This window comes from Tinamus guttatus, unplaced genomic scaffold, assembly GCF_059628265.1.
Source record: "Tinamus guttatus ecotype Peru unplaced genomic scaffold, ASM5962826v1 Tinamus_guttatus_pri_ptg000121l, whole genome shotgun sequence".
NCBI lineage: Eukaryota > Metazoa > Chordata > Aves > Tinamiformes > Tinamidae > Tinamus > Tinamus guttatus.
The window spans coordinates 190,108-217,462 of NW_028288655.1; the positions used below are offsets into that span (position 1 = coordinate 190,108).

At 38.9% G+C, this 27,355-nt stretch overlaps 1 protein-coding gene across 1 annotated transcript; it reads right to left on the minus strand.

Moving 5' to 3' along the window:
- Positions 1–215: 215 nt before the first annotated feature.
- AGGF1 (angiogenic factor with G-patch and FHA domains 1) lies at positions 216–24,480 on the minus strand. The gene is made up of 15 exons (XM_088521393.1): positions 24,388–24,480; positions 20,297–20,710; positions 19,709–19,805; positions 18,525–18,727; positions 17,041–17,187; positions 16,369–16,557; positions 8,128–8,482; positions 6,437–6,548; positions 5,209–5,260; positions 3,376–3,477; positions 2,844–3,009; positions 2,526–2,608; positions 1,691–1,818; positions 1,150–1,249; positions 216–464 (listed from the first exon to the last, which is right to left on the minus strand). Exons 1-15 carry the CDS (start codon positions 24,478–24,480, stop codon positions 264–266), a joined length of 2,442 nt encoding a protein of 813 aa, XP_088377519.1. The 3' UTR covers positions 216–263.
- Positions 24,481–27,355: the final 2,875 nt, after the last annotated feature.

The following is a 27,355-nucleotide window of genomic DNA, read 5'->3' on the forward strand; positions in this document are numbered from 1 at the left end:
ATGATAGAATCACTCTCAAGTACTTTTGAATATCCCTCTAAATTTTCATTTCTTACTAAAAATGTAATTTTATAAAAGCGTGAAGACTACAGAAAACCCATGAACATAACTGGAGTTAACCTTGAAGAGGTTTTTCACAAGGGTATGTTACGTATCACCAAACTTCTGCTTTAGCATAAGAAAAAAGGAAAAAAAATGAATAAAAATAAATTCTCTCCCAACTATTTACACAGAGGAATTACCCTGCTATGGGACAGTCACTTTTATTCTGCAGTTCCTCTAACCCAAGGCATGACCTTAGGTGTATCTTTTTGTGTTTTAGTCTCTTGGAAGTTTACAGCAAACCTTTCTCTTGCTTTATCCCAGTTCTTTTTATTCTTGCTCTGGATGATCTGAACATCGTCGATTGAAGCTGGTTTACTTGTACCCAAACCTGCATGTGTCTTATGTAACTGAAGGTGAATCTGTCAAATACATAAAGAAATGCTTAACTGTAGAAATAATTATTAAATATTAAATTAATACTAAGTATTTCAAATCATGCTTTATAATACTAATCCCTCTCACCAAACACTTCTGTGTAAGGTTCTAACAGTAATATAGCCAGATCATAGAGTGACACCTAAACTACTATTAAAACAGTTTGATGAATCTTTAAAATTGCAATCTGAAGTATTGAATGATGTCACCTACCACCAACTAACCCTTGGAGCACTGCTCATGGATTGAGTGCAGTAAACAGCAAGCCAGCCCTGTAAGGGGCACAGTTTACAATACAAACCAAGGTGTGGCTCTGAGCCCATCTTAAAATTAATTTACCTCACTTAAGTCTGAAGGAAGACTGGAATTGTTTCGTATTCAAACATGGGATTATTCACATGACTAGAAGTTGTCTGTCTTCCTTTGCTTGGTTTCAAAACAAACAACAAACATTACTGGTGTTTTCCACAAGAGTGATGTAATCGTTGAAAACTTTCACAAAATTTGATTCAAGTTAAGAATTATTTGAGATTGGCTCTACTGAGGTTATTGCCTACTATTGATGACTTTGAAGTGTTTTAAATGAATCATCTATGGCTTACAGCTCGACATTATTAATTGCAAGTGCATTTCAATTTCTTTCTGTTCCAAGTGAAAAACCAGACCTACCGGATCCTTCATACCACCACCGTCTTTGCCCAGGCCTTCCCCTTTCTTCCATCCCATCTTCTCCAACATTTGATGTCCTTTATTGCTATTGCTGATTTCACTTTAAAGAAAAGTTAACGGATAAGTAAGAGTTAACACACATGCATCCACTGTGCTACAAAACAGGAACCAACTACTCTTCTGCTGTTCCTACTTGAATCAAGAACTATCCAGAAGACCCTCACGCCACCTGTTTCAAGTTCTCCCATGCATATCTTTGGTACTTTGGGCTACTATTCCAAGACTCCCCCACCCCACTCCCAAAGTATTAAAATGCCTGTGAACTATCTGGTTATTTTGCGAATTACAAAATAAAATGCAAGTGGGGGAGAATCAATTGTGCTTGTGAAAGGGTAGCAAGTACCTCACCACCAAATCATCCTAGTCCTCACACTCCATTACCCCAGATATCCTTTTACGAACTTACAAATTAGACCTACAATTACTGTATACCATTTCCAAAAGATTCACCACTGATGCACACACATTTTTATAAACCTACGTATGTACAGAAGCTGGAGTATCATCTCTCTGGAAAGTTCCTTCACTTCCAACAGTCTCTCTGCGTTTTCCTGCTCTGTCTTTGTACTTTGGATTCTTCACTGCTTTGTTGTTTTCATACTCTGTGTTCTTTAGGATCAGAAGAAATTCCATCAGGGCATGATGTCTGGCTTTAAAGTCTCTTTTTTGATGTCTTGATTCTTTCCTTCCCCATTAGTGGAGCAGCTTCCCCTTATTTTATTAATTCTAAAACTTGTAGCAAAATACTACAGAGTTCTTACTGAGTAGTTTGTTATTGACATCACATAACGATGTAATATTGCCAAATTTATCAACTTCATAGAGATGGTTAATCTCAAACTTCTTTGTATGAAGAATCATTCTTCTCATATTAAGCATCAAACTGTATTGACAAGCCACTGAAAATTCCATGAGACTAATATAAAGCTTGTCTCTCAGCACCAATTTCTTTGAAATAGGTAACTAAGAATGCATGTATGCATTTTGTATCAATGTGATTTCAATAGTTAAAGAATTTGAGAAATGTTTTCTTCTTATTGTTACAACTGCTAGATGCAACCCTGTAGTCAAAATCATCTCTAAAACACAAGTAACACAACCATACTTATACACCATATTGCCTGTACACTCATGTTGGCATTCTTGTTTATAAATAATGACTAGCTTGCTTAGTATACAGGAAACAAACATACATTAAACCAACAGGCTTCAGTTTTTTAAAAATCTGATAGTTCACTGAAACTCATGGTTTGAAATAGGAATCACAGAGAGGGTGTAGACTTCAAGCACATAATCAGTCTTCACTGTAAACTCACCTGTAAACCGTATTTCACCCATATTTGTTTTAATGCTTTTCTTCTGACTAACTCTCTCTCTTCTTTGCTAAGTGCTGGGAAAACTAAAAGGAAGAACATATGACTGAATTTAATTTAACCAGTATTTAAGCATTAAGATGGACAGAAATTTTGTTCTAACGTTATTACACATAGACAAACATGCCAAAAGAAAATACATCAGGAGTTGAAGAGCTATTCCCAGATGACAAGAAAATTGCAAGATTAAAACCATCTGAGGTAATTATTATGTCAATAAAGACCTATTGTCAAAATATATCGAGTGATAATATGACTAACCAGATGATTCCTTTTTCTTATCCAGGCGAAGATGTGCTCTGACTTGCCCTGGTTCACAGCCATCACAAGTATCACTGCCAGGATGTATATGAAAAGAAAGTACAGTTTCACCAATCTTCACTTCATCTCCATGCTCCAAGATGTAGGGATCACATTTTGTTTTGGGCTACACCAAGAGAGTTTTGACAGTCATGTTTATCAATGAGCAATGAAGGGCAAAAACTGTAAAGCACAACTACTGCTAACACTGTAATGATTCATTTTGGCATCATGAATCCAGGCAAAAGCTTCAAGCAGGCATTTCAGTCTACATTCTGTGATTGGAATGGCTTTTTCCTAATTTATATTACAAAATACACCAAGTGCTACACTTGGATCCTAAAACCATAAGAGAACTAAAGTAGTGATTACTGTATGAAAGAAATCTGTTGTTAGTGAATGAAAGTGACCATGACTACATTTTTCTTTAACATAAATAATGTTATTATAAAGTAGCTATAATGCTTAGCAATATTGCAATAAGTTCACTCACCTGGAGAATCTGATTGCCATTAACAACTGTTCCATTCTGACTCCCTTGATCCACAAGGACATAATTTTGCAAATCGTGGTCAAAATATACTTCTGCATGGAACTGATAAATACAAGAATTTAAGTGAAATGTTTTCATTAAGTATTTCACAGTTTACACACTGAAGTAAGTTTTCAGAAGGTATTTTAGGGAGTTGTTCTGGTACTCTAATAGCCATGTTATGCAATGCTTTATTACCTCAGGCCATTTGAGATGTAAACAAATGGGCTTCAAAACCATGAAGTACTTCATTGATAATATACCTATGGCATGACCCTGCTTGAGCAGGGGAGTTGGACTAGATGATCTCTAGAGGTCCCTTTCAACCACAAACATTCTGTGTGATTCTGTGAGTATCAGGTGATTTTATTAAGAGGGATTTGTATTGAAAAAAGTATAAACTTCCAGTATAGCAAGTGTGTTTTATCTTGCAAAAGAAGGAAATAAAAGAGAGTGTAACAGCATTCTAGCCTCCTCCTGTCTTTGTGGCACACATTCTAGAGATACATGAAGACCTGCTTTTTTTTCTTATTTGATCTCATTCTCCACCTTCACATTACATGGGCCATCATAACAGAAGCAGATATATTAAGATGTGTACGGTAGCACCCAGAACCCAACAGTTCCTGTCCATCAACTGCTGTTCCTTTTATTACCTTTCTGACATTAAATGAACAATCCCATTAAAAGAATGGGGAAGACATAATTCCACGCCAAATTACTTGTCTTATCTGCAGGGTGTTATTTATTTAATTCCTCATTTTAAATTTATGTTAAGCAAAATGCCAGAATGGTCCACATTTATCAATTACAAACAGGAAGGGAAACATTTTGGTAACAACATTCTGTATTTCTACAGATATGTCCTTTAACTTTCTGCCTTTGAATCTTCATCTGCAAAATGAAATAACTTGTAGGCAGTTAATTTGAATGAAAAGTACTTAAAGCAAATAGGTGTGCGTAAAGTATTGATAAATGCTGCTATCCAAATCAAGAAACAATACAGAAAAAAGGTTAATGTTGCAAAAAAATAAATACCCTTTGACTGTTTCATGTGCCCCATTTAAAAATACATCTCTAAAAAGCTCATTAGCATACAGAAAAGGTTTTCACATGAAATTCTTATTATGCATATGGTACATGCCTGATTAATCAGAACTATCATCTACCAAAGACTTGATAAAGGGTATTTCACATACTAGCATATGCATCTTTTTTCTCCAACTTTTTTTTTGTTCGGATCACATGCCTTTGTTAATCAATGGTCTGTGCTGAAGTATTTAGCAAAAGAGCACCCTATTTTAATCCCTCTCTTAACTAGAGAAAAGACATTTGTCCCAAGATCTTTCACTAAAAAGACTTCTATGATATTTTCAAGCTTCCTGAACATCATCTTTCATACTGTTACCTTGAGGAGAAGATAAAGCATATTAATATAATCTCAACTGCAAGAAATTCAAGATTCAGAGTGCAATTATTTACTGTGGATAAATTCCACTTTGAAAAAAATGCTTAGCTTTCCTAAAGTTTGAATGTAACCTATCTAATCTTCAAGTGAGTGTGACATTGAAGTCAAACGGCTGTTTGCATCAAGTCCCTTTTCAGCAAAAGGTGTTTGTTTCTCTAGCTTTACAGAAGTAGATGAAAGCATATCTCACTCTAGAGCTGCTTTAAAAAAAAAAAAAAACACACACAAACAAAAAACCCTGCAAGATTTGATAAAATTTAAAGCCATAAAATCTAAAGCTTCATTCATAATTCACCTAGGTTCCGTCATACAAAAACAAGCATTACCTTACTGACTCCAACTTCAGGAATCTGAAGTGTATGTCCAACATCTTTTTCTCTGGAAAGGCAAGCCAACACATAAATTATGATAAAGTGGGAGTATTTTTTTATAATGGCTTACAATACATATTTCCCACTGAGCAACTGGGGAATCTTGCAGATGCAGAAGTATTTTTTTGCAATGTATGATGCATAAAAGTGTTTATAGATGATGCCTTAATCATCTATAATCTAAATAGCAGGCAATGACACAATAAAGGTGTCCTTTAAAAGTTTATCCAGAAATCTGGTATTTCTACCTGTATTTTTACTCTCCTATAAGTCCTGTAGATTGCCTGTGAATTCTGCATCATTTACGCTTTTTGGTGCATCTTACCATCAATTTTGGAGGAGAGTTCAATTCTTAGTAGCATTACGCAGGTAATACAAGCAATGAAATAGTAATCTGCACAGATTTATCAGTCAAAACTAGTGCAGTGGAAAGAAAGAGGTAAGAATGCAAGTTGCAAGCACTGACATCTATTAAGCTGACGAACAGATGGACCTAGGAAGCTCCAGTTTTAACAGCAAATCAAGACATCTGCCAGCACCAACCAGAAGCCACTGAAGAGCTGATGATATCAGTAAACACTGATAAAGATTTAATGCATCACTCAATTCAGCAGTTCTTTAATAGGCACAATAAAAAAAAACAAACTGTATTTTTTCTAGCAAGACAAGTCACATATACAGGCTATCACAAAGTTAAACTTACTATTTTAAAGTGATGAATTGACCCTACTGGAATTTGAATGTGTGATGAGTCCAAGTTTGCAAAGGCAACTATTACGCTTCCTTGAAATTCTGAATTTCTGAAGTGTATAATTTCATTTCTGAAAATTTCACTCAGGGGCCCAGAAATTTATTCACTAAGAAACAATGGTTTTCAATAAATTCCTTGTAATTTATGCTGCCATTAAGCCTTAGACAAACAATCCATTACAGCTAGGTGGTTCTCACTGCCTAACAGGCTTTCATGGCTTGCTCAGCTGTTACTTGCATATGCACATGCTATTAGGACAACAGCCATGATGTTAGGTGACTTAAACCTCTTACTGTTGGCTAATCACAGTATCTGGCAACTGCTGACAGTTAGAGCAAGCATGAACAGTAGAGATGAATACTGAGCATCTTATCTAGCTTTCAAAGTCAGACATAACTTAAGATTATACATATAAACTCCATTCAGATTTACCTTCCAATTGTAGCAGGTTTCACAGCTGTGATAATATGAAGTGATCCAGTCTGTAGTACTGGAGATCTAATTACAATTACTCTGATACAAGGAGGCCATATTTTTTCTTCATCTATTGCAATAAAAAACAAAAAACAAAAAATATAGCTACCAACAGTTTTACTCCTATAGTCCATAACTTCACAACTTTCAAACTGGTATCCTTGTATGTCATAAAGCTTGAATCACAACTAGTTGAAATAATCTGGCAAAAAAAAAAAGTTTTAAAAAGGGAAACATAAGCACATCTGAGAGGAAACTTTGATGCAACTACTGCTTCAAAAGCTTTCTGCTTCCCCGCTAAGTTATGAGTTTTCATGTTCAGATCTACATACACATATATTTACAATAATAAAATATATAAACTCAGAGAATTAAATAATATACTACATATTTATGGCCCATTAGTTACAACAAATTAGGGATAGTCTGTTTCAACATCATCTTACTGATTAATGACAACACCACTAAATCCTAATCTCAGTTCATATAAATCTCATTAATTCTCTGGCAAATGCTGCATTTTTACTAAGTTTTACTAAGCACTGAGCACCAACACAGGCAGGAGAGAATAGAGGAGATTATAGATACAATGTCATCAATATGTACTGAGAGAAAGGATATGTGTAACAGCTGTATGAATTTTGTTCCTGGATCTGCATTTGTAGAAAGACCCTTCACTGAGCTGATAAAGGAACAGACAGGGCAAGCTGGGAAGAGACCATCTCAGAAAGTATTTGGAAGAGAGAAACTGTCTCCAGTTTCTACTGCTCTAACATTATTGTAGAGTTAATAAGATAATAAGAGAAATAATGAAAGAAGAAAAAATAATCTAAAAGCCTGAGTGTAGCAAGCTCATTTTGAATTGCATTAATCACTCAGAATCTTAGTAGATAATTAAGTGAAATAGTAAAAGGAAAAAAAGAAACTGCAGCTGTTAACTGTGACCAGGAAACCAGTTGCAGTAAAGACTTTCATAGTTTTTATTTCATTCTGTGAATGAAATAAATGAGGGATATCCTCTGCTATACATTGTCTCTTTTCCACACGTTAATCTTTTCGCAAGAGTATTCAATTCTTCAGGAGGTCTTGAGGGCCTATGGTAACCCTTTTTTGATACAAGAAAGTACACGGTTTCCTTTCTCAACCTAGTTCTTACAAACTGACACTGAAATACATAGAAAACAGGACTTGGGGTAGTACGGAATACTTCACATTGACCTTTTCACCAAAGTGAATTTCATTCTTATGCTGATTTATACAGGTGTATATCAAAATATTAGAAATACTACATACTAATTTTAAAGTTAATCCACAGAATTACCATGAGGTCCACACTAGAATCTCTATTTCAATCACTAATCTGATCAAACTTTATTACATCACCTAGGTTTCTGTGTAAGCACACTTACAACTAAGAGCTTCAATAAAACATTCCTGCTTTGTTCTGACTACAGTGAAAGGGGGAGAGAATGAAAGCAAACATTAATTATATACATATATATGCATATATATATCCACACACACACACACACTGCAGCGTTTAAGCCAACATATTAAGTTGGGCATTTATTTTAAGGATCCAAATTATTTTCTTGTTAATGGGCTCCTGGAAAAAAATAATACTCTACATAAAAACCACAATAATTCACCTTCATTTTCTGAGACTTCTGAATCAGCAGTTTCTTCACTTGTCACTTCCTCCTCACTGCTATACTCTTCGTACTCAGAATCCATGATTTCACCTTCTTCTGGCTCACTTTCTGTGTCTATGGTTTTACTGTCATCTGTACATGTTCCAGTATCTGGCGTACTTTTCCTTGAATGCAAATTTATACTGTCTGAAGACAGTGATTCTTTGGCTGTTATACTGTTTCGTATGTCCACATCCGTTTTAGTTTTCTTTCTCGTGTTTAGAGATTCTTCTTCTTCAGTAGAATGTACTTGCTCCATAGTGGTAGCGCAGTTCAGACTGTTAGCGGACTTCTGCTCTTCCGTATCCAAATCCTGGAGAAGATTTATACAAATTAAACTTCAGGAATGTTATTTTCTTTACAGATTGAGTTATTCCAAGCTGTGCTGCTAGCCTGAAATTGAAGTTTTCACTCGCAATTATTTTCACTAGGAACAGTAAGGAAACAACTTCAAAATTCAAGGAAGTTTAGTGCATGCAGACAACAGACATTTCAGTAGAAACCTTTTCCACATCCTATCAGATATGGCCACGATCATCTTCTACTTGGGAAAGTATGACTGTATTCCTCTTCTCTTCTAACTTTTATTTACTCCTATTTTCTCACACAAAACTTCAAGATCCTTGTCCACACTTTTGAACTTGTACATCATCCTGAGTGTTTCCTAGGTTTGCTTTTACAACTCCTACTTTTGTTTCTCTCTTTTCTTCTTAAAAAGACTTACTGTGAGTCTTTTTAAACATCTTTAGTTGATCTTCATCAGATCTTCCTCCTGTTTATATCTTCTTGTTTCTTTTTCCAAAACGGTCCCAAACACCTGGAATGCCCACCAATGCTTGAGCTAGTGACCTTCTCTGCCTCTTTTTAGACTGCAACTTTAACAAAACCATTCACTGAAACACTTTTGTGTAGGTACCACCATACATATTGGTTTACTGTAGGTTCTTCCATCACCACATGAACACATGAACAGAGATAAGGGTGGGGAGCAGGGACTGGGAAGGAGGGAAAAAGAAAAAAAAAAAAAAGAAAAAAAAAATCCTTGAACCGGAAAGAAAATCTCTTCAGAAAGACTCAAGTCAATTTTGCCAGAATACCTTGAAAATTTAGTTCTCAATTGACTAATCCTGACAAACTTCTTTTTAAAAAAGGAATTAAGTGATTTTAAGAGTTAAATAAAAAACCTCAAATTTTATGATTTGCTATCTTGAATTTAGAACTCTAGAACTCTCTATTCCTGAATAGAGAGATACAATCAACTGTCAACTGTCCTGAATAGCAGATATACAATAAACAGCAGATAAAGCAAAAAGCATTCCTGACTTTTTTTTCCCCCCCCTCCAACATAGAAGATTCCATAGTTTGACATACATGAATTGATGTGAATATCAACCATTAGGAAATTAAAGCTTTCTCAACACACCAATATAAAATAGGCCTTTGACCAAAATTGTAAAACCTTATCACTGGCACAGCTTTAAGACAAACATGAAATCTCTTCTCAGTACTGTAGTCAAGCCACCTTATACTGTGCTTTTTGTACTTTGAATAGGACAGCAGATTCTCAATAATAATCAGCAAATATTGAAAAACCTCATAATGCTTTAACTGAAAAATTACCAACCTGCATCACTCAAATTTGTTTAGAGTTTCTCTACCATCAATAGCCCTCATACCTGCACACTGCAAATATTATCGTAACTACACACAGACAGAAAAGTGATGCAGTGACCTAGCCAAAAGTAAGACTACACAGCTCATTCATGTCAGATACCCTCTGAAAGTCTTTCTGACAAACTAGATTATAAAACTTTTACCACTGATCTTTTCTAGTATAGTTTTCTTTGTTTATATCTTTTATTTGGTATGAGCTTCAGATCTGTATTAGTCATACCACAGTGCTCTACAGAGGTGTTAATAATGCAGTATAAAACCAGAGAATCTATGTGGTCTGCCCAAATCAAATGATTGTGACAAACAGCAGATGACTGACATACTGACAGACAAGTAACACTGCAGCCCCTCAGCTTTTCTCCACAGTAGATTAGGTGATAATGATTTTTTTTGAAAATTTCAGTGTTCAAGTTACAAAGTAAAAAAATGTGTCAATTGTTTCAAAGCCTGGCTACTTAAAAATAGCCAATACTCTTTTTTGTTCTGGGATGAAAGCAACAATTCTAAGAAGTGTTCTTGTAAATGGATCAAAGCCTATATATCATTCTACCAATACAACCATTTAACCAGTTCTCAGCAGTTTCTGGACTGTATTATAATCAACTCTTAAAAAAAAAGGAAACTAAATTGTCTTGTTATTTATTAAGTGCTGATACAAAAGGTAATCTTTACATTCCCCATCTTCTGAAGAAATTGTATCCTTAGATACCTCAAGCAAACAGGACAAAAAGACTCAGTACATCTGTGTACAAGACAAACTGCAAGTCAGCACAAGAGGTAATTGTTTGTCATTCAATTAGGGCAAGAAAATTTTACTGAAGTTGTAACAGTAAGCACAGATAGTTGTATTTAAACCAATATGAACAATGTCAGAGTTGTTATAATTCTGAGTTTACTAATTCTCCTACTGATATCAACAAACTCAGGACATTATTTTCCACTGAAATTTAGCAAAATACACATGAAGTAGCTGAACTGCTGCATAATATAGCTCGTTTAAACACTTGAATCTGCAGGATGCAGATTCCTTGAAGCCCTTTGTCATTATATATGACTTGCACTATTAGTGCAGGATGTACGTAGGATGCGAGTCTAACTATGGAAACAGCAGCTAATAACTTCTCTCCATACTGCCACTGCTCAGGAAAAGGAAGCAGCACTAGACAAGACATGCAGTGAACAAAACCCTGAATGATCCAAGAAATTAAAGCATTGCACTTTTTCCTGTCTGAGGATATTTAACTCTTCTCCCAAGCTCACTGCACATCACAAATACTATGCAAGTCCATGCTCTTCTACAAACACATTCTTATTACACCATAATACTAGGCACATGCTTTTCTTTATATGCTGTTTTGCCCAATACATCTAAACAGTTAGTAGGCCTACCACGATAGCCTCACGATGGACAGACAGCACCTTTGCTTGGTTCAGCTTCGGATAATCAGATAATTCTGCTTACCACCACACAATCTCTGGCTTTTCACTAACAGAGCACAAGAGAAGATGAGCGGAAAGATGAATCTGCTCCACAATAAACTATTGTAACTGCATAATGGAGCTGATGTACTGCTATACGTTCCTGGCAAAGACGTAGCCAAAGATGCAAGTGAAATCTGGGGAGGAATCGCCCCACACACCATTATGCAGTACAGGACCTGGGCTCCTGACCGACAAGTTGCACATGCGCTCACAACAGGCCCTTGCAGCAAAGGTGACCAGCAGCACCCAGGGCCACATGGAACACTGTGAGCAGGTTGAGGACACGATCTCTCCTCTCTGCTCAGTACTAGCAAGACATATGTGGAGTGCTACATTCAGTTCAAGAGGCATGGATATACTGGACTGAGCCCAGCAACAAGGCCATAAGAACGAGTAAGAGACTGCATCAATTCTCATGTGAGGAGGAGATGTTAAGAGAGCTCAGACTGCTTAGCCCAGAGAACAGAAGGCTCTCGTGAGGTAATAGTGTTTTATCAGTATGGTTAAATATCTGAGGGAAGAGTATAAAGAAATGGGATCAGATTCTTCCCAACAGTGCCCAGGAAAGAGGCAACAGGCATGAACTGAAACATGTGAATTTCCACTTGAACTTAAGAAAACATGTATTCACTGCAAGACTAGCTGAACAAGTTGCCCAGGTAGGCTGTGGACTCACCATTCTCAGAGATGCTCAAAACCCAGTTAGACGATTCCCCAACTCACTCACTCTAGTCAACCCTGCTCTGAGCAAGGGCGCTGGCCTAGATGGTTCTCTAGAGATTCCTTCCAGCTTTAATTATATTATGATCCTTTGAAAAGGTTTAGGATCAGCATGTCATTTTAATGTATCCCATAAAGTGAGAATCTTTTAAGAACTACAAATCATTGTCATGCGACAGGAACTCATGGTTTTGCTTTATATAAGGAGTACTCATAAAAAGGCCTTTAGAAAGGCAGACTGGCCTACTTACAATATATACATGAATAATCATAACTAAAATGTTTTAAAAATGCTTAAAATATTTTCAACTTTAACTTCTTGCTTTTCTGTGACACAGTAAAACCCAAACGTTGTCTCTTTCAGAATGCCTTCACGTTTTTCTTTATTATGACAGATTTACATATGTTTTCATACAACTCTTCAGCATGTCTACACAGTACACTACTAAATTTTGAAGTTCTAATCAACATAATTGGCTCAGTTCTAGCAAATGCACTAACTCGACTATATTATCTAGCTCAACTGAATTTATAAAAAATGTACATAAAGGCAACTCTTCGGAAATGTCTGAAAAGTTTGTTGCTTCTTGGCTTTCCTCAAGTTCAGATGATTTAAATGAACGTAACAAGACTACTTAACACTCTCATTGACACGGCTAAATATATTTAGCACCAAATTTCTCATTTTGAAATATTAATCTGAAACTAAGTATTTTACTACAGAAGTATTTTTAAAGAGTTTCAAAAGGGTCTTCCCTTCTTTGACAGTGCTATTTTACAGGCATTCCTGTTACTGTCTTCCAGTTTATACTATGCAGGAATTTCCAATGCAAAACAAACAAAATAAAACCCTCAAAACAAACAAATAAAACCTATAATAGAGTAAAACTCCTCTTGTCATATCACAACGAAGCCTTTTTTTTTTTTTAATCAAGGGGCAGGCAATTCTGAATTACAAGAAGCACAGATTTGCCTTATCTAAAAAAACAACTAAATTAGTCAAGACACTTGATATTACTACAGTGAGCTAAATATCTCTTCCCAGATATTACAGGGCACCAAAGTCTTCTTCAGATGTTTTATTCATACAATATTACAAATATGCCAGAAATTACTTCTTAAATGAACCGATTTCAACCAAAGAAAGCAAAAAGTTTAGTAATTCTATGTAAACAGTTACCTAAAACATTACCTATGATTTTTTTAAATAAATATATCAAGGTTAAAGGTAAACATCCACAGACTAATGTGTTTGGTGTCTCAACTCTACCTTCACCAGAAGCAGCCAATCCAAAAGAAGAAATCTTCAGATTAGCCATGGTTTCTGTCAACTGACGTACCTAAAGATGGGATGAATATCAGCAAAAAGTAAACTACATGATTAAAAATATTAAAATAATAATAATAATAACTGTTTAAAGAGTTTCACGGGAAATACTTCCTAGGTACTTTTATGAGAGACTAGGCTTTTATAGTAATATCTATAATGGAAAATATGACGAATAAGTGAATTTCCACCAGCATACTGGAATAAAATTTATTAGACATTAGGTCAAAATTAAACTGTTCATACAGACTTAAAATCATTCATGGAAAAAAGCCAGTAGGCTTTGTAGTAGGCCAGTACAGGCCAGTAGTAGATGAAGCCAGTAGGCTTTGACATCACAATTTTGCTACATATTTTTAATGGGTCCACATATCAACTTTGGTGTATATTTCTGAAGGTCCCATTCATGCAGTTAGAGCTAAATAATCACCTTTAGACTTTTCAACTTGCATGAAAACCTTGATTCTAGTTATTAGCCCAGGGATCAAATTATCATTTATGACATGTTGTGTGGTCACTTTTTTTAAAAAGCTGCCCTTCCCCCTGCTTTTCCTTAACTCTTTCAAGTTGAGATATTTAAAGCTTTTCATCTTGCAACAGACAAATTATCACCACCTTCATAACCTTCTAACCTATCACTATAAAAAGAAAGTGCAACTGAACTAAAATTTCCAAAGTATCCAACTGATCCCCCTCAAGTGAGCTGAACGGAACAATTTTAATGAGTCAATTTATTTTTCAGGATGGCTTGTATTTTAACTTTATATTTCGTTTGTCCATCACGGAAGGACTGAAAGGAAGGAGAGAAGGGCTTGGGCAAAGGATGCAGAAAAGCATTTCAATATATACATATTTGACCATAAAATATTACTGAAAAATAACTTCTAAATTTTTGTCTATGGATACATTTAAGTGATACAATAACTACCATGAACTAATTAACACCTTTAACAATACTAGACAGAACTGGACAACAACAATACTGCCAAAAAATACCATGTATCTAAAAGGTATACTGTGCAGCTAACAAACTATTTTTCAGTTTTATAGCTGAAAAATCCTTCACATGAGGACACTATCTTAACTTCTGCTCTATTTTAACTTGTTTCTGAATTGAACAAATTAATTTCTTAATGAGATAAAACACCAAAATTTTAAATTTCACTTTGTGTTTTTTTTTTCAAGCTAAAGGAAGCCTTGTTTCTTACTATGACACCACCATCCATTTGACTGATTTTCCCATTATCTCATTGATCAAACAGATGGAATTGACAGACAAAGCAAGGTACGTAATTCACCATCAATAAAACACATTGTAAAAAGTGGATGTTTACCTCCTACCTTATGATAATGCAAACTTCACCCAAAGGATCTAATTTGCTAACAAGATTATTTGCATAAGAATGGTCTATAATATAAAAACAGCTCAGGAGGAGTAGCTATCTGCAGTACAATCAGACAATGTAAGTGTAAGGTGACAGGATTCCAGAAAGTCCCAAACGTTAGTTGCTAGGTCAAAGCAATGCCACGGGACTTTTCTAAATATACTTTGAGATTTAGGTCAATATGTAATAGTTCATTACAGAACTAAATTTAAATGCCTTACTACTTGCGTAAGACAGAAGCTTGTTTATATAAGTCTTCCAGTTTGTAGCCTTACAGAAAGCAAATTACATTCTGTATTTGTGATGCCTTTAAAACTGGCAAAATAATTTCATACTTGCATTCAGCAGACGCTAGGTACAGAACACAAACACTGGTAAAAACCTCTAGAACCTCATTAGCTCCCTCACACAAGTCAGTTGTTGCTGACTATCCACCTCAAGATTTCAAAAAGGAATGGTCCACTTAAGGGAATTTCTGCTCTGAGAGCACTTCATCAGCTACAAACTGATTCATTATGGATTTAATGAACAGTAACCTCTATCCACATAATTTTCCTTCACTAATTCTTTATATAAAAAAATTCCATTTAAAAAATCTTTTAGAAAGCCTAAATCTCTGCATACTTTTTTGAACTCTCCACTGATGTTCTACAACTATTTAATAAGAAAATCTGTACACTAGAATAATTATTTCAGATTTCAACCAGTCAGCTTGGCAAAAAGTTTTAAAGGAGCCCTGCTAACTGAAGAAGTCAATACATTCAATGAAATCTTAAGTAGTAAAACATATTTGCAGATCACTAGATGAATTTGATTCAACACTGGTAATACCGTTCATCAAGAAAATGCTGCTTGAATCTTAACAGGTGTGGAAGAAGAGAAATTCTGCTATTCAGGAGTGAGCAATATGCAATGTCTTTCATTTCAGCCACTCAATTATGCAATATATGGCACACTTTCTTAGCAATCAGATGACAAGAGATACAAAAAATAACACCTTCCTAACTTAAAATACAAGTTAATGAATAAATGCCCACTGTAATTAAGATGTACAGTTAACTCGCACAAAGGACAACAAAATGTCTCAAAATATCAATAGAAGAGCCTAATATGAAAAGAATTAAAATTTCACAGACATTTTATCAACCCCAATGATGTAAAAAATACAGTAAAACAGCACTGAAATGAGCTTTGGAATACGTAGCCACAAAGAATTTGTTTAAAAACAACCAATTTTTTTATTCAACAAACAAAAAACAAGACATTAGGGCAACAGTGAGTTGCTGATAAAAAACAGTTATATTTAAAACTTAAGTTCACATGCTAGCATAATTCACCTTAATGTGTTTACCCATTAAAGAGTTTCACTAATATGAGAATATAAAGATCTAAATAGCACTGAAACTGTTACAGAATCCAAGTCTAGGGTTCCATTCTTAATCATTCCACGGAAAACTTATTTTAGCGCTTTTGTGTTAGGGTGTGATTTTAACTGTCCTTCAGCAGCCTGTTGTATATAATTCAAAAACAATCAAAACAACAAAAACCCCAGTAAAGCTTAACTTGCATTACGAAAAAATAGGTTCTACATTTCATATCTTTTATAGTTACCTTAAAATCATTTGAGGTACTCCACTCGGGATCTTTTCTTTTCTTCTTCCCTTTTTTATCCTTGGCATGTTGAGTACCAGAAGTCTGATAAGACTGCAGATCCACTCGTGAATGAAACTGGTATCGGCCACTTTCCACATCACAATAATAATAAATTCCAGTTGCTGGATCATAATACAGTTGATTTTCCTTTAGAAGAAAAACAAACAAAGATCTACTATCTGGCCTTTATGTAATTGTTTTTTTTTTCCTACAACAAGGAACTACTTGTTATATCTAGTCATCTAAATTACCCATTCCTTGCATTTTCTCCCAAGATATTTTTCACTGTGGAGAATTCACACAGGTTCAACAATTTGCCTTTTTAAAAAATAGTCACATCTTTTTAGCTCATGCTCTTGATTCTGAGGCTTACACAAACTTTATAAATTTCTGAAGTATAAAACATAATTTTTATACAAGAACATTAAATTAAAAATCTAGGAGAGAAAGAACCAAGTAAAAGCTTAGCCTGCCACTTTTAATTTGACCTAAATAATTCAGCAACTCTAGCAAGGCTCTTCCTTACAGTAGCCTTCATTATGGTACTTGCTTCTGTGTTCTTATCATTTATTATCTGACATTTGCAAAAGAGGAGATTTTTTTCCCCTGTATTTTGAGCAAGATATTTACCGAATTATAATAGAATCCAGTGCTATGGTCATAATACAATCCTGTATTTTCATCATAAATAAAACCAGTCTGTGAAACAGCAGCTTCTGCAGCAGCTCTCAAGCTCTCTGCCAACGAGCCCTCTGGTACTGATGTATCTTCTGCTTCCTAAGACCAAAAAGAAATTAAATTTTCTTCCACAAAGAAAATACCAAATGGTCTAACCACCAAGTTTGTAGAATATTCTATTTTAAATAGAACAAATTAACACTCTATGGATTTAGATTGTTTCAGAGAATATTAGAAGAAAGTTTAACTTTAGCTGTAATTCGCTGATAAGCTCCCCCTGACTTCAGTGAGACAAGAGATGTCATCCTATGCCTTTCATATTAACAAGTAGTTCATGTCAGAACTAAACACACTATATTCCTTTACTTTTCTACATTACGTTTCCAGCAGCAATTCCATTTTAGTTGCTACAAGCTAAATTGCAAAAAAAAGCCAAGTGAGCAAGATAAGTAGAAGGCTGAATAGCAGAAAACCAATTACCTTCTCCTTATATGTTGCCCCTTTATATCAATGGAAAGAACAAACAAAAATAAGAGTCAGTATGGCCATATTAAACAGAAAAAGTTGATAAAACCATGCCATGCTTTCAGTGCTTCCAATCCAGTAGTATAATCTATGTTTTCTTAGAAACACAGAGAAAGCTTATACATAAATAAGTATTAATGCTATCTAAACCAAAAACTAATTCATCCACATACACGAAAAGCACTTTTATCGGCAGCTTAAAGATGGATGAACTTGCTACAGAACTGAGTATAAAAACAAGATTTACAGGCAAGTTATTTATGCAACCCTACAAACAACTGGGAGTACTGCTGAAAAATTAATGGACTAAGCATTAGTGTATTAAAATAACTACAGAAAGCATGCTAACATTTATGATTTCTTTAAAATACACTTAAACTAATCTATTTTATTCCATGGGTACGAAAGTCCTTGTTCTAACTTCAATACTGTTAGAATACCATAGTCAAAAGTGGAGAGGCCGAAGGAATGAAAATAAGTTTTTTTTTTTTTTTTTTTTTTTTTTTTTGGGGGGGGGGGGTGGCGGGGGCAGGGAGTCGCCCAAAATTCTGCAGTTTTTAGCACTGGCAAATGCTACCCACAGCTTTGTTAAACTGCACTTTCAGACAACTACTCTCATGTACCCTCATTGAAAAGGTCAATAACAGTATTTGGTATTGACAAAATATTATGAAAATATACATCAGAGCATGCAGACATTTTTAAACTTCAGAACTAATCTTACACTCAGAACATTATAGGAAAAAAGGGTTCCAAAGCACCAAGGAAGATGTTCATTTGCAATTATTAGTGCCAGAGCATCACAAAGCAAAACAAAACAAAAATGACACTGAAACCAAAACCATGTACATTAAAAGAGAAATATAAAGTAGTGACTTCAAAATCTGTAATATCCCAAACAGTTTTATGACCTGTAAACTCTGGATGAAGTTTTCCTCTTTTCCACATTCAGCAACTTCAGTGCTATCCACCTCTAAAGGAATGCTCCCAGCTGCCTGTGATTCTTCCGCCACGGTATGCTCAGTGTCTTCAGTCCCACGATTGTGCTGCACTGGTAGCTCAGATGCACAATCTTGAGTGTCGGTGTTGTAATAATTCTCATAGTAGTAATAATCTGCAGAAAAAAAGTTACATAAATTAGCAAAGCAGTATCTTAAACAAGCCAACTTAAGCATCCTAAAACTTAATCTGCATATATATGCAAATCTATAAGTAGTCTAACCAAAATCCATTACTAGACAGTGTCACCGATTTTTATACATTGTACTTCAACTGAACAAATCAAGTCTTGTTTTAATGTAGTGGTTAAAAAAAATGGTGAAAACTGGTGAAACATAGTTATGTAGTTCCTTTCCCTGCCCTGCAAAAGAGATCTTAAAAAATAATACTTAAAAGACACAATTCTACTGCACTATACAAACAAGTAAAACAAAACAAAAATAACAAAAAAAAAATTGTAAGAAACTAACATGAAAGTGTCACAGTCCTGGAAAGCTACAGCCTTTGAGTGAGACCAGAAAAGAGAAACAGACAAAAAGGATGAAGACTAAACGAATTCAAATTATGAATTCCCACCAAAGAAAAAAAAAACTCAGAAACTCAGGTGCATTAAAGAATGCTATTAAATTATATGGCATGACTCTTGCTACAGTCCAAGCTGGTTTACCATGTTTTCCATATGCTTCTCAAGTTTCCTTCAAAAGCGTAAATTTCAGTTCAAGACATGCAAAATCAAAGACAGTCTGTAAAAATGCGTAAGTTTCACCAGCAAAATCAAAAAGTTATTCTGAAAACACTTTCCCAAACTACGCAGGGATATCACATAAACACAGACAGGGAAAGAATAGAGGCTTCAAAGAAAAGATGTCAACCTAAACTACAGTGTCAGCAGAAGTAAAACAACAGCTACTCCTGTAACAATATGCCAGTATTTGATGACAGAAGCTCTAAAACACGTGACTTGGGTTTGAAAGATTGTATGAAGCTACAGAGTTTGATGCAGCTTAGAATACTGACTTAATTTTATATTAGAAACAAACAGAGATTATCAGTTAACGTCACTGTCCCAGGCACCTATCTAAAGCAATTACTCTACCTGTTTCCGACCATGTAGCATATTCATCCGTCTGTACTTCTACACTAGATGTATCCTTCCTCTCCCTATTCTGGACTTCCTTAGTGAGCTCTTCAACCTGAAAGAGGAACAGCACATTGCAGAGCAAAGCACAAGAGTATGTTCCAGTCGTCTGTGTCAGACAAAAACACCACCCAATTCAGACAAGACTGCCTTACAGCTATTTCTACAGATTTCTGTTTTGCAGGAGAGTTTTCCACGTGAGTGGTAAGCCTAATGAAAAACATAACTTCTACCTACAAAGGGAGAGCAAAGACAACTAATTTAAGGCAAACACACATGAGAAAAAAACTAACGACTGTCAGTATGAGAAGAGCCAAGTTGCAGAGCTGAATCTGAAGCAGTAATTGCCACTACACAGCGAGGATCCGCGACACTCAGAGCATAGGGCGGCAGCTCCCAGAAGACCGGCAACGAGCACGAGGCGCCAACGCTCCCGCTCGCCCCGGGCGCCGCGGGGCGGCTCTCCCGCCCTCCCTTCGCCCCCCGCGTCTCCCCCCGCTCGGCCCGCTCCTCCCGGACCCGAGCCTCGAGGGGCACGGGACGGACCTGCCTGCGCAGCGCCTCGCCGCCGTCTCGCGCCTCGCGGTAGCGGCGCTCCGAGCGGCACAGGCGGCGCCGGGCCCGCTCCAGCTGCTCGCGGCACGAACCCAGCTCCGCCTCCAGCACCGCCACCCGCTCGCGCAGTGCGCGCAGCTCCTCGCCGGGCGGCGAGGCCACGCCAGGCGGCGAGGCCATGGCTGGCGGGGAGGCCGCGCCCGGCCGCCCCTCAGCGCCCGCCGCGCAGCCGCCGCCCTCCGCGCGCCTCACAGCGGCGACCGCGGCGCCGCCCGCCGGCCTCGGCCATGGCCCCCGCGAGCGCAGCAATGGCGGCCGCGAGCGCGCGCCCCACAGCACCGGCCCCGCGGCGCCACCCGGAAGGGGCCCCCGGCCGCGGGAAGTGACGTCACGAGGCGCAGGCGCCTAGCGCCTGCCCTGGTTGCTAGGCGACGCTAGAGGGACGTCGAGGGGGCGGGGCCCACGGGGCGGGGCCCGCGGGAGGAGCCGCTGGAATCTGCGGTGGCTCCCGGGGCTGCGGGGGAGTCAGGGGCGAAACCTTGAAGTCACCGCCGCGATATTTATCTGGTTGCCTCCGAGGTGCTTTGGAGGCCCCGTCTAAGGGCAGCGGTTACTCTCTGGGAGCGCTGTGTAACTCTGGCTGGTGTCCGGCGTTAAAGGGAGCGTGGCACCTCTGCAGGGCAGGAGGAGTTCAGAATCGCTGGGCAACTGTCACGAGCGGCTGTAACCAGCGTTTGCGGCCGCGCCGAGCACTGGGTGTAACCAGCATCTGCCGCTGGTTCGGGTGCTGGATGCTTGTGCCTGCCCTGTGCACAGCTCTGCGGCTGGCGTTGCTGGTGCCCTGGTCTGAGACCTTGGCTGGGCTGTGCTGGTCTAGACCAAGTGCAGGATGCACTGCCCTATGCCAAAGGACAGCATGTTTCTTACTTGCTAGTTTTCTACGTGGTTTCTCAGCCTGTAGTGTGAACAATTTTTTCATATCCTCACTAGAACCTGCAACATCCTGAAAATATTTTAATTTTAGCCACCTTAGCAGTGCTCTTGATTACTGTGTAAAAAATTGCAGTTTCCATTGCAATTTCCTTGCAGCTTCCACACACAAAAAAATTACTCCTGCATAAATTTCTAATACTGGGATTGCTAGAAGGAACTGCAGAGGATTCTTGGACTTTTCCCCATAGCCGCACCTGGATATGGTAACTCTCAAATATGTGCCTCACTGAGCGGCTTCTTAGCTGTGCTTTGTCTCTGATGAGAACAAAACTTCTTAATTGCTGTATCCAGCAGTAAATGTTGCGTCCTTTGTCACTTTACATGTTACTCTAGAATCAAGAAATACATTGCAATAGGTTTAAACCATGGAACCATGCTGGAAACGGTGAATTTATTGCAAATATGAGACCAAATCCTGCTAGCTGTTACATCTGTAGTCATGCACTAGCCTATAGGGGGCATATTCATTCACTCAGTATTGGTTTATTATTTTACAGCAGATGCAGTTTTGTTAATTGTGGCCTTTCCTCACTGGCCGCTTCTCGTAGAGTTGAAAGACAGCTCCTGAGTTTGCAGTGTGCAGTGATGCAGCCCCCAAGCCACAGCCACGCTTCTCTTTCCTGTTTTTCAGCTGCTGGAAAATACAGTGCACTCAAGGTTTGTTCCCAGCACTGACGACAATGATTATTTTTACTACTGCAACCTATCCGGGCGCTTCGGGATTGTTTTTAGTTTGTTCAGCACCATGCTGTTTCATACGAAGTGTGACAGCACCTGAGACTCAGAAAGTTTAAGGCTAGACCTCACGGCTGCATGAGCAAACTTAAATCTTGCGTAGCTCTTCTGGAGAGCAGGTAACACAACACTTCTCGTCTATGAGTTAGAAGCTCTGTAGTGCTATTTGTTAGCTGGCATCCTGCAGTGGCTGAAAGATGACTCCTGTTCAATAATAATAAGCTGCAAAGCCCGCAGGCTGGAATATCATTTGCAGTGTTGTTTTAACATGAACACTACCTTTTACTGCAAAGGCTGCTGGGTCGTGGGCTCACGCATAGCTCCCTAAATCATTTTTTTGTCCTGAAACTGACAGGCTCCAGGGGGTGACCTACAAAAGCAGGCAAGAGGCAAGTCTGCAGCTCTTTGCATCCTAACTGAAAGGTAATAGGTAGGAAACACATCTAGTTTCCCTGTTTTATAGCATTTCTGTACAAAACGATAAAGCTCCACTGTGGGCAATAGGCCTTAAGAGATGTTGAAACCTAACACATCGTTTCAGACTTGCGTTTTGCTCCTCCATGGTGACTCACTCTTGCCAGCTGAGGATTGGTGCATTTGCTGTGTCAACGCCTGTTTCTTTTTACGTGAGTCTGCTGTCTGTATCCAGATGTTTTATACACAAACGAGACAGCTGAGCTGGAGGAAAATACCTTCCAGCAGTGCAGGAATTTCATCCATTCCTTCGTGCTGAACTGTGTTCAGTGCAATGAACTGCATTATCATTTATTAAAAACTTGCCTGATGATGGGCCTATGAGCTGCAAGTTGTAAACTCCATTTTAAAAAACAATGGATTGTAAAGTTTAAGCAGTCAAAAGGGATCAAAAAATGATGCCAGCAGTTAAAGCACTGAGTGCTCAGAATGGTTTACAGCGGCTGAAAGTTGAGGGGGTGGAGAGGAGCGATATGTGCCTACTCGCTGCGGAAAACACGCTCAGCCACGCTGGCTGCCACCACAAGCTGTTTCCGGGCACGTCCTGCTACCAGGCAGCGGCGGAAGGGAATGGTGGGAGATGAGTGAAGGAACAGGACATGCAGAGAGTGACCTCTGCCCCGCAGGAGGTCCTCAAGGAGGGGGAGGTGGTAGCAGCCGTCACCAGGGCCAGGCAGACGCGTGAGTTGGTGAGTGGGTCAGACCCAGGCCTATGGGTTCAGCCCTTCTGCAGCTCTGTGGTAAAGCCAAAGCCTGCTCTGCCACACCACGGCCGCCAAAGCCGCGTCCCTGCTGCGCGTGGCCTTGCTGGATGCCGGTGTGGGCTGAGGAGCTGCTGTCACAGCTGCCCGAGCGCGCTCGCTGCTCCCCTTAGGTGGCACAGTCATGTTTGCCAGCACAGACCGTGTCCAAAGCCTCCCTTTTGGCAGCAAAGGAAGGTTTCAGACACTGGCGCCTTGGCAGCCAAGGGGCAGGGTGGGTAGAAGGAGGCTGATGGGGCCTGTGGGAGGCAGGGGCAACACAGCCCTTGAGCAGAGGTTTGGCTGACGGAGGACGCCCAGGACAGCAGTCCTGCCCAGGCAGCTCTTGCCAGCCCACAGGGGCTGATGATGGACCTGGCTGCTGCTTGCTGCCAGTCTTGCAACAGCATGGGGGTTCTCCAAAAAGTGTTGTCCAGCTGGTGATGACAGGCCTTGAACTGAGTGGTTTCACAGGGAAGTTGTCAGAGGTTACCCTTGAACTTAATGGCTCTTTCATCAGCACATCACATTTTATCAGGCACTGACATGTGCCAAGCTGGGTGCCCTGGCAAGTTGTTTCAAGAAGTAATGCTACTGCATACTGCCTATGTACTCTTCTTAAGGAGTACTCAGCTACAGGGAAAAGAGATGAAAGGAGAAAAACTAAACAAAATAACAAGCAGGTCCATCCATGACTTTGTAGAGCTCCTTTATGAGTTGTGTTTCCCTATCTCTTTAAAGATGAATTGGAATAGGAAAATAGCTTTTACCACTAGATGGCATTTAAGGATTGTTTTTCAAAATAGAAACCACAACTGTGAAAACGGCCTAACCCAGGTTGGATTCCTTCGCACACACCTAGCGTGGGCACACATCCAACTTACCAGTACCATAGAGTTCACCTGAAGGAGCTGTGGAAGCCTATGTTACACACCTTATCCTTAGCAATGTTTTCTTCAAGAACTGGGCAAAGTAAAACCTGGGCACTTGTAAAAACAGTGAATCTGGTTTTTTTTCCAGTCAATTGGTATCGGAGGCAGCAACGGAAATGGCTGGTTGCTGTCCCCTGAGGCAGTCTGGCCTAAGGGGTCCCAGTGTAGTGCAAGGCTAGCCTTTTCCTCTGTAGTAAGTAGTTGTTACCCTGGAGCAAGGAGTCACTTCTGTGTAAGGGAGAGGCTGTTTCTTCGTAGCCTCCTCCTTAGGGTGGGTGATTGCTGCTGGCGATGCCCACATCTCTAGTACAGTAGCTGCACAGACACCTTAACACAGGCTCCAGAGATAAAACGCTCTTCTCTGAGCTTGCTATTGCTGCCGTCAGTTGCAAAAGGAATAAATATGGGTGCCCTCTTCTTATGGTCCAAGTCACAGAATCGCTCGTGTTTCCACACTGCGCCCTGAGCAGCAGCTCATCTCGGAGGGCATGTCCTTGCTCAGAGCTGTGGCTGGGAGTCCCAGGCACCCACACGCAGACAGATGTGAGTCACAGGGACAGCCCTGGCCTGATCTCCTGGGCTTAGATGCCAACTCTGACCCTACGTTTTGAAAGAGGTTTGTTCTGCTTGGTTACCGTGGCGTAAAGCTGACAAACCACAGGTGCCTTCACTTAGCAGTTAGAAATAAACTCTGGAAACTTCTATCAGTTACAAAGGCAAACCCAGACTAACTCAGACAAGTGTCACAGTGGCAAATCTATGTTGTTCTTCTCTGAAGAGGACAGAGCTTGATATTTGGGGTTCACACGGGAGATCTCAAAATGAAAAACACCCTATTAACTATGCCAAAACTGTTCCATTTGTCGCTTTTTCAGATGCTGCAATCTGCCCTAAAGAAGAGGCCACTGGCACGGCTGCTCTGATGGATTGGCTCACTTTATCATGCCCCTTCATGAGTGGAGCAAAAGGAGGGGTTTTTCTTTCTGATCTTGTGGAATTATTTAAGTGTCCAACGCCTGTAGTATGTTTGCCCCTGAAGAAGACGCTTTCCCTTGCTGCTGTTCCCAGGCATCCGCACACCATCCTGCTGCTGCCTGCTCCCTTTGAATTTCCACTGATGGAAATGATCCCTGTTCCAGAGATCAGCGGCCTCTCCCTCACCTCTGGCAAACCTTAAACCAGCAGCAAACTGCATAGACACGTTTGCCCACCCACTCTGCAGAGGGTCTTTCTCTGCTGGGCTGTGCAGCAGGAATCAAGAGAACCATGGTCAATACAGAAGGAGAAACCACCGCAAAGGCCATTCCCCACCAGGAGACGGGTGGATCGAAGCCGCGTGCAGCACAGCCAGTTTTTGGGTGATACCTGGAGAAGAAAGTGTGACCGCCTCTCCTGATGGCGGCACATCGTGCTGTGAGAACACAGGGGCCTTACACCTAACTTGTGTCTGCAATAGTGCAAATATTGCCTACATAAACCTGCATTCTCCCCACTTCGCATATCAGGATCATGCAACCAATTATGTCATTTTTAAGTCTTTGTTTTAGTGAAAAAATACAAAATGAACTGAGAAATAACAGGCAGTGCACAGTGTAAGGACAAGTGTGAACTTTAATGTAAATTGTAAATGGATTATAATTAATCATTTCTCCTCGAAGGATATTTTTTTCTTGCAGATGCACTCCCTTTAAAGCAAATTGCATCACTGTGGCAGTAAAACTAGAAAGTGTGGTGGGAGTAGGTATGAAAAAACAATTAGAAATTCTTATCACCAGCGTAAGTAAATCGGCACCTTTGCTTACTTGGCTTGTATTTAAAAAGAAATTTTATAGGTGTATTATCAGTTAGTTAGAAAAATAACCAGAAGCTGTCATCAGGAAATTGCTGCAGTCATTAAAAAAACATGAAAGGATGTATGTAACTATTCATATCACAATGTATTAAGTTCAGACTTAATTAAAAACAAATCAGATGCTTGTTGTTTTAATAGAGTATGCTATGTGAATTGCATGATTTTCAGATCCTGGAAGCCTGCTGAGGTTATTAAAATAACCTCAGTAATTTTACTATCTGAATAGGAACCAAAGTAGATTTAATCTAGTTTAAAACAAAACATAATTATTTTTCAATTGTTATTATCAGTTATGAGAGACTAAAATAAGATTCCAGTGAAACTCGTTATGTCCAGGCTGTCAGTGGTTTCAGTATGTTTCAGTAATTTCTACATTTCTTTGAATGACAGGAAAATGCATTTGATTTTTATCTAGGATGTATTTTATTTTCTTTGGCAAAAAATACTGTCTCTCCCTTTTTCGGAATAAGTAACACTCAGAACAGCTGTTTTTTAGCTGTTTATCTTTCTCAGCAGTCTCTTGCGTCTGCTTCATTCTTTACATCCAGAACAGACTTAGGAAGGCTGGAAAGGAACAAAAGTTTTATCGAATAAGCAATGTTCAACATGAGATCCTGTTCCCAATTATGCGCCTATTTTTTTTGTGGCTTCTCTTGGGGCTGGAAGAGATTGTTCAGACTGCAGTTTATCAACCCAGTCATCCCTGTGAAATGATATTTTTTGGTGTGAATGTGCGTAGATATTTTTCTTGCAGAAACTTGTATCTGCATTTAACGAGAACTGTATTTGTACATGTCAGATACACATGTACATATCTAAGAGGATTTAGTGTCATTATTATGGAAAATGCAGCTTTTGAGTCATGTTACCTACTGAGAAACATTCTTTTTTTTCTGTAACCCTCATTAGAAATATGTCTGTCATTTTTCTCAGGTATTCCATCAAGTTCTAAAACAGAGCATGCCAAGTGTTTATACCAAGGAAGACACAAGGAGGTGTAACCAGGGAAGTCCCATACTGAGGAAGCACCTCATGGAAGATCAATATCTGCCTTCAACTCCCCTCAGGAAACACTGCTGCAAAGTAGGACAGCAGAGGTGCACCAGGGGGTGCAGGGGTTTCGGAAGGATCGTTCTGCAGGTGGTGAAGTTTTCATTGCCTTGTTCATATTAAAGAATATTTGGAAAGACACTAAGCAAGCCCCTGTAAAGCTTTTCAAGCCTCTGAGTGTCTAGTTCTTCCTTTTCCTCAGAGGAGACACTTTATTCACTATATCCAACAGAAACTTAACATTCTTGCCTTGTTAGAATTACTTTGGTAAAGA

Bases quoted from the DNA above. Each gene is read 5' to 3' on its own strand.
- AGGF1 (XM_088521393.1), bottom strand. From the start codon at position 24,480: ATGTGGGCATCGCCAGCAGCAATCACCCACCCTAAGGAGGAGGCTACG. The intron at 3,010-3,375 runs GTGAGTGAACTT...CTCTTGGTGTAG, and splicing joins ATGGCAATCAGATTCTCCAG to CCCAAAACAAAATGTGATCC. The intron at 1,819-2,525 runs GTGAGTTTACAG...CTGATCCTAAAG, and splicing joins GGGTGAAATACGGTTTACAG to AACACAGAGTATGAAAACAA.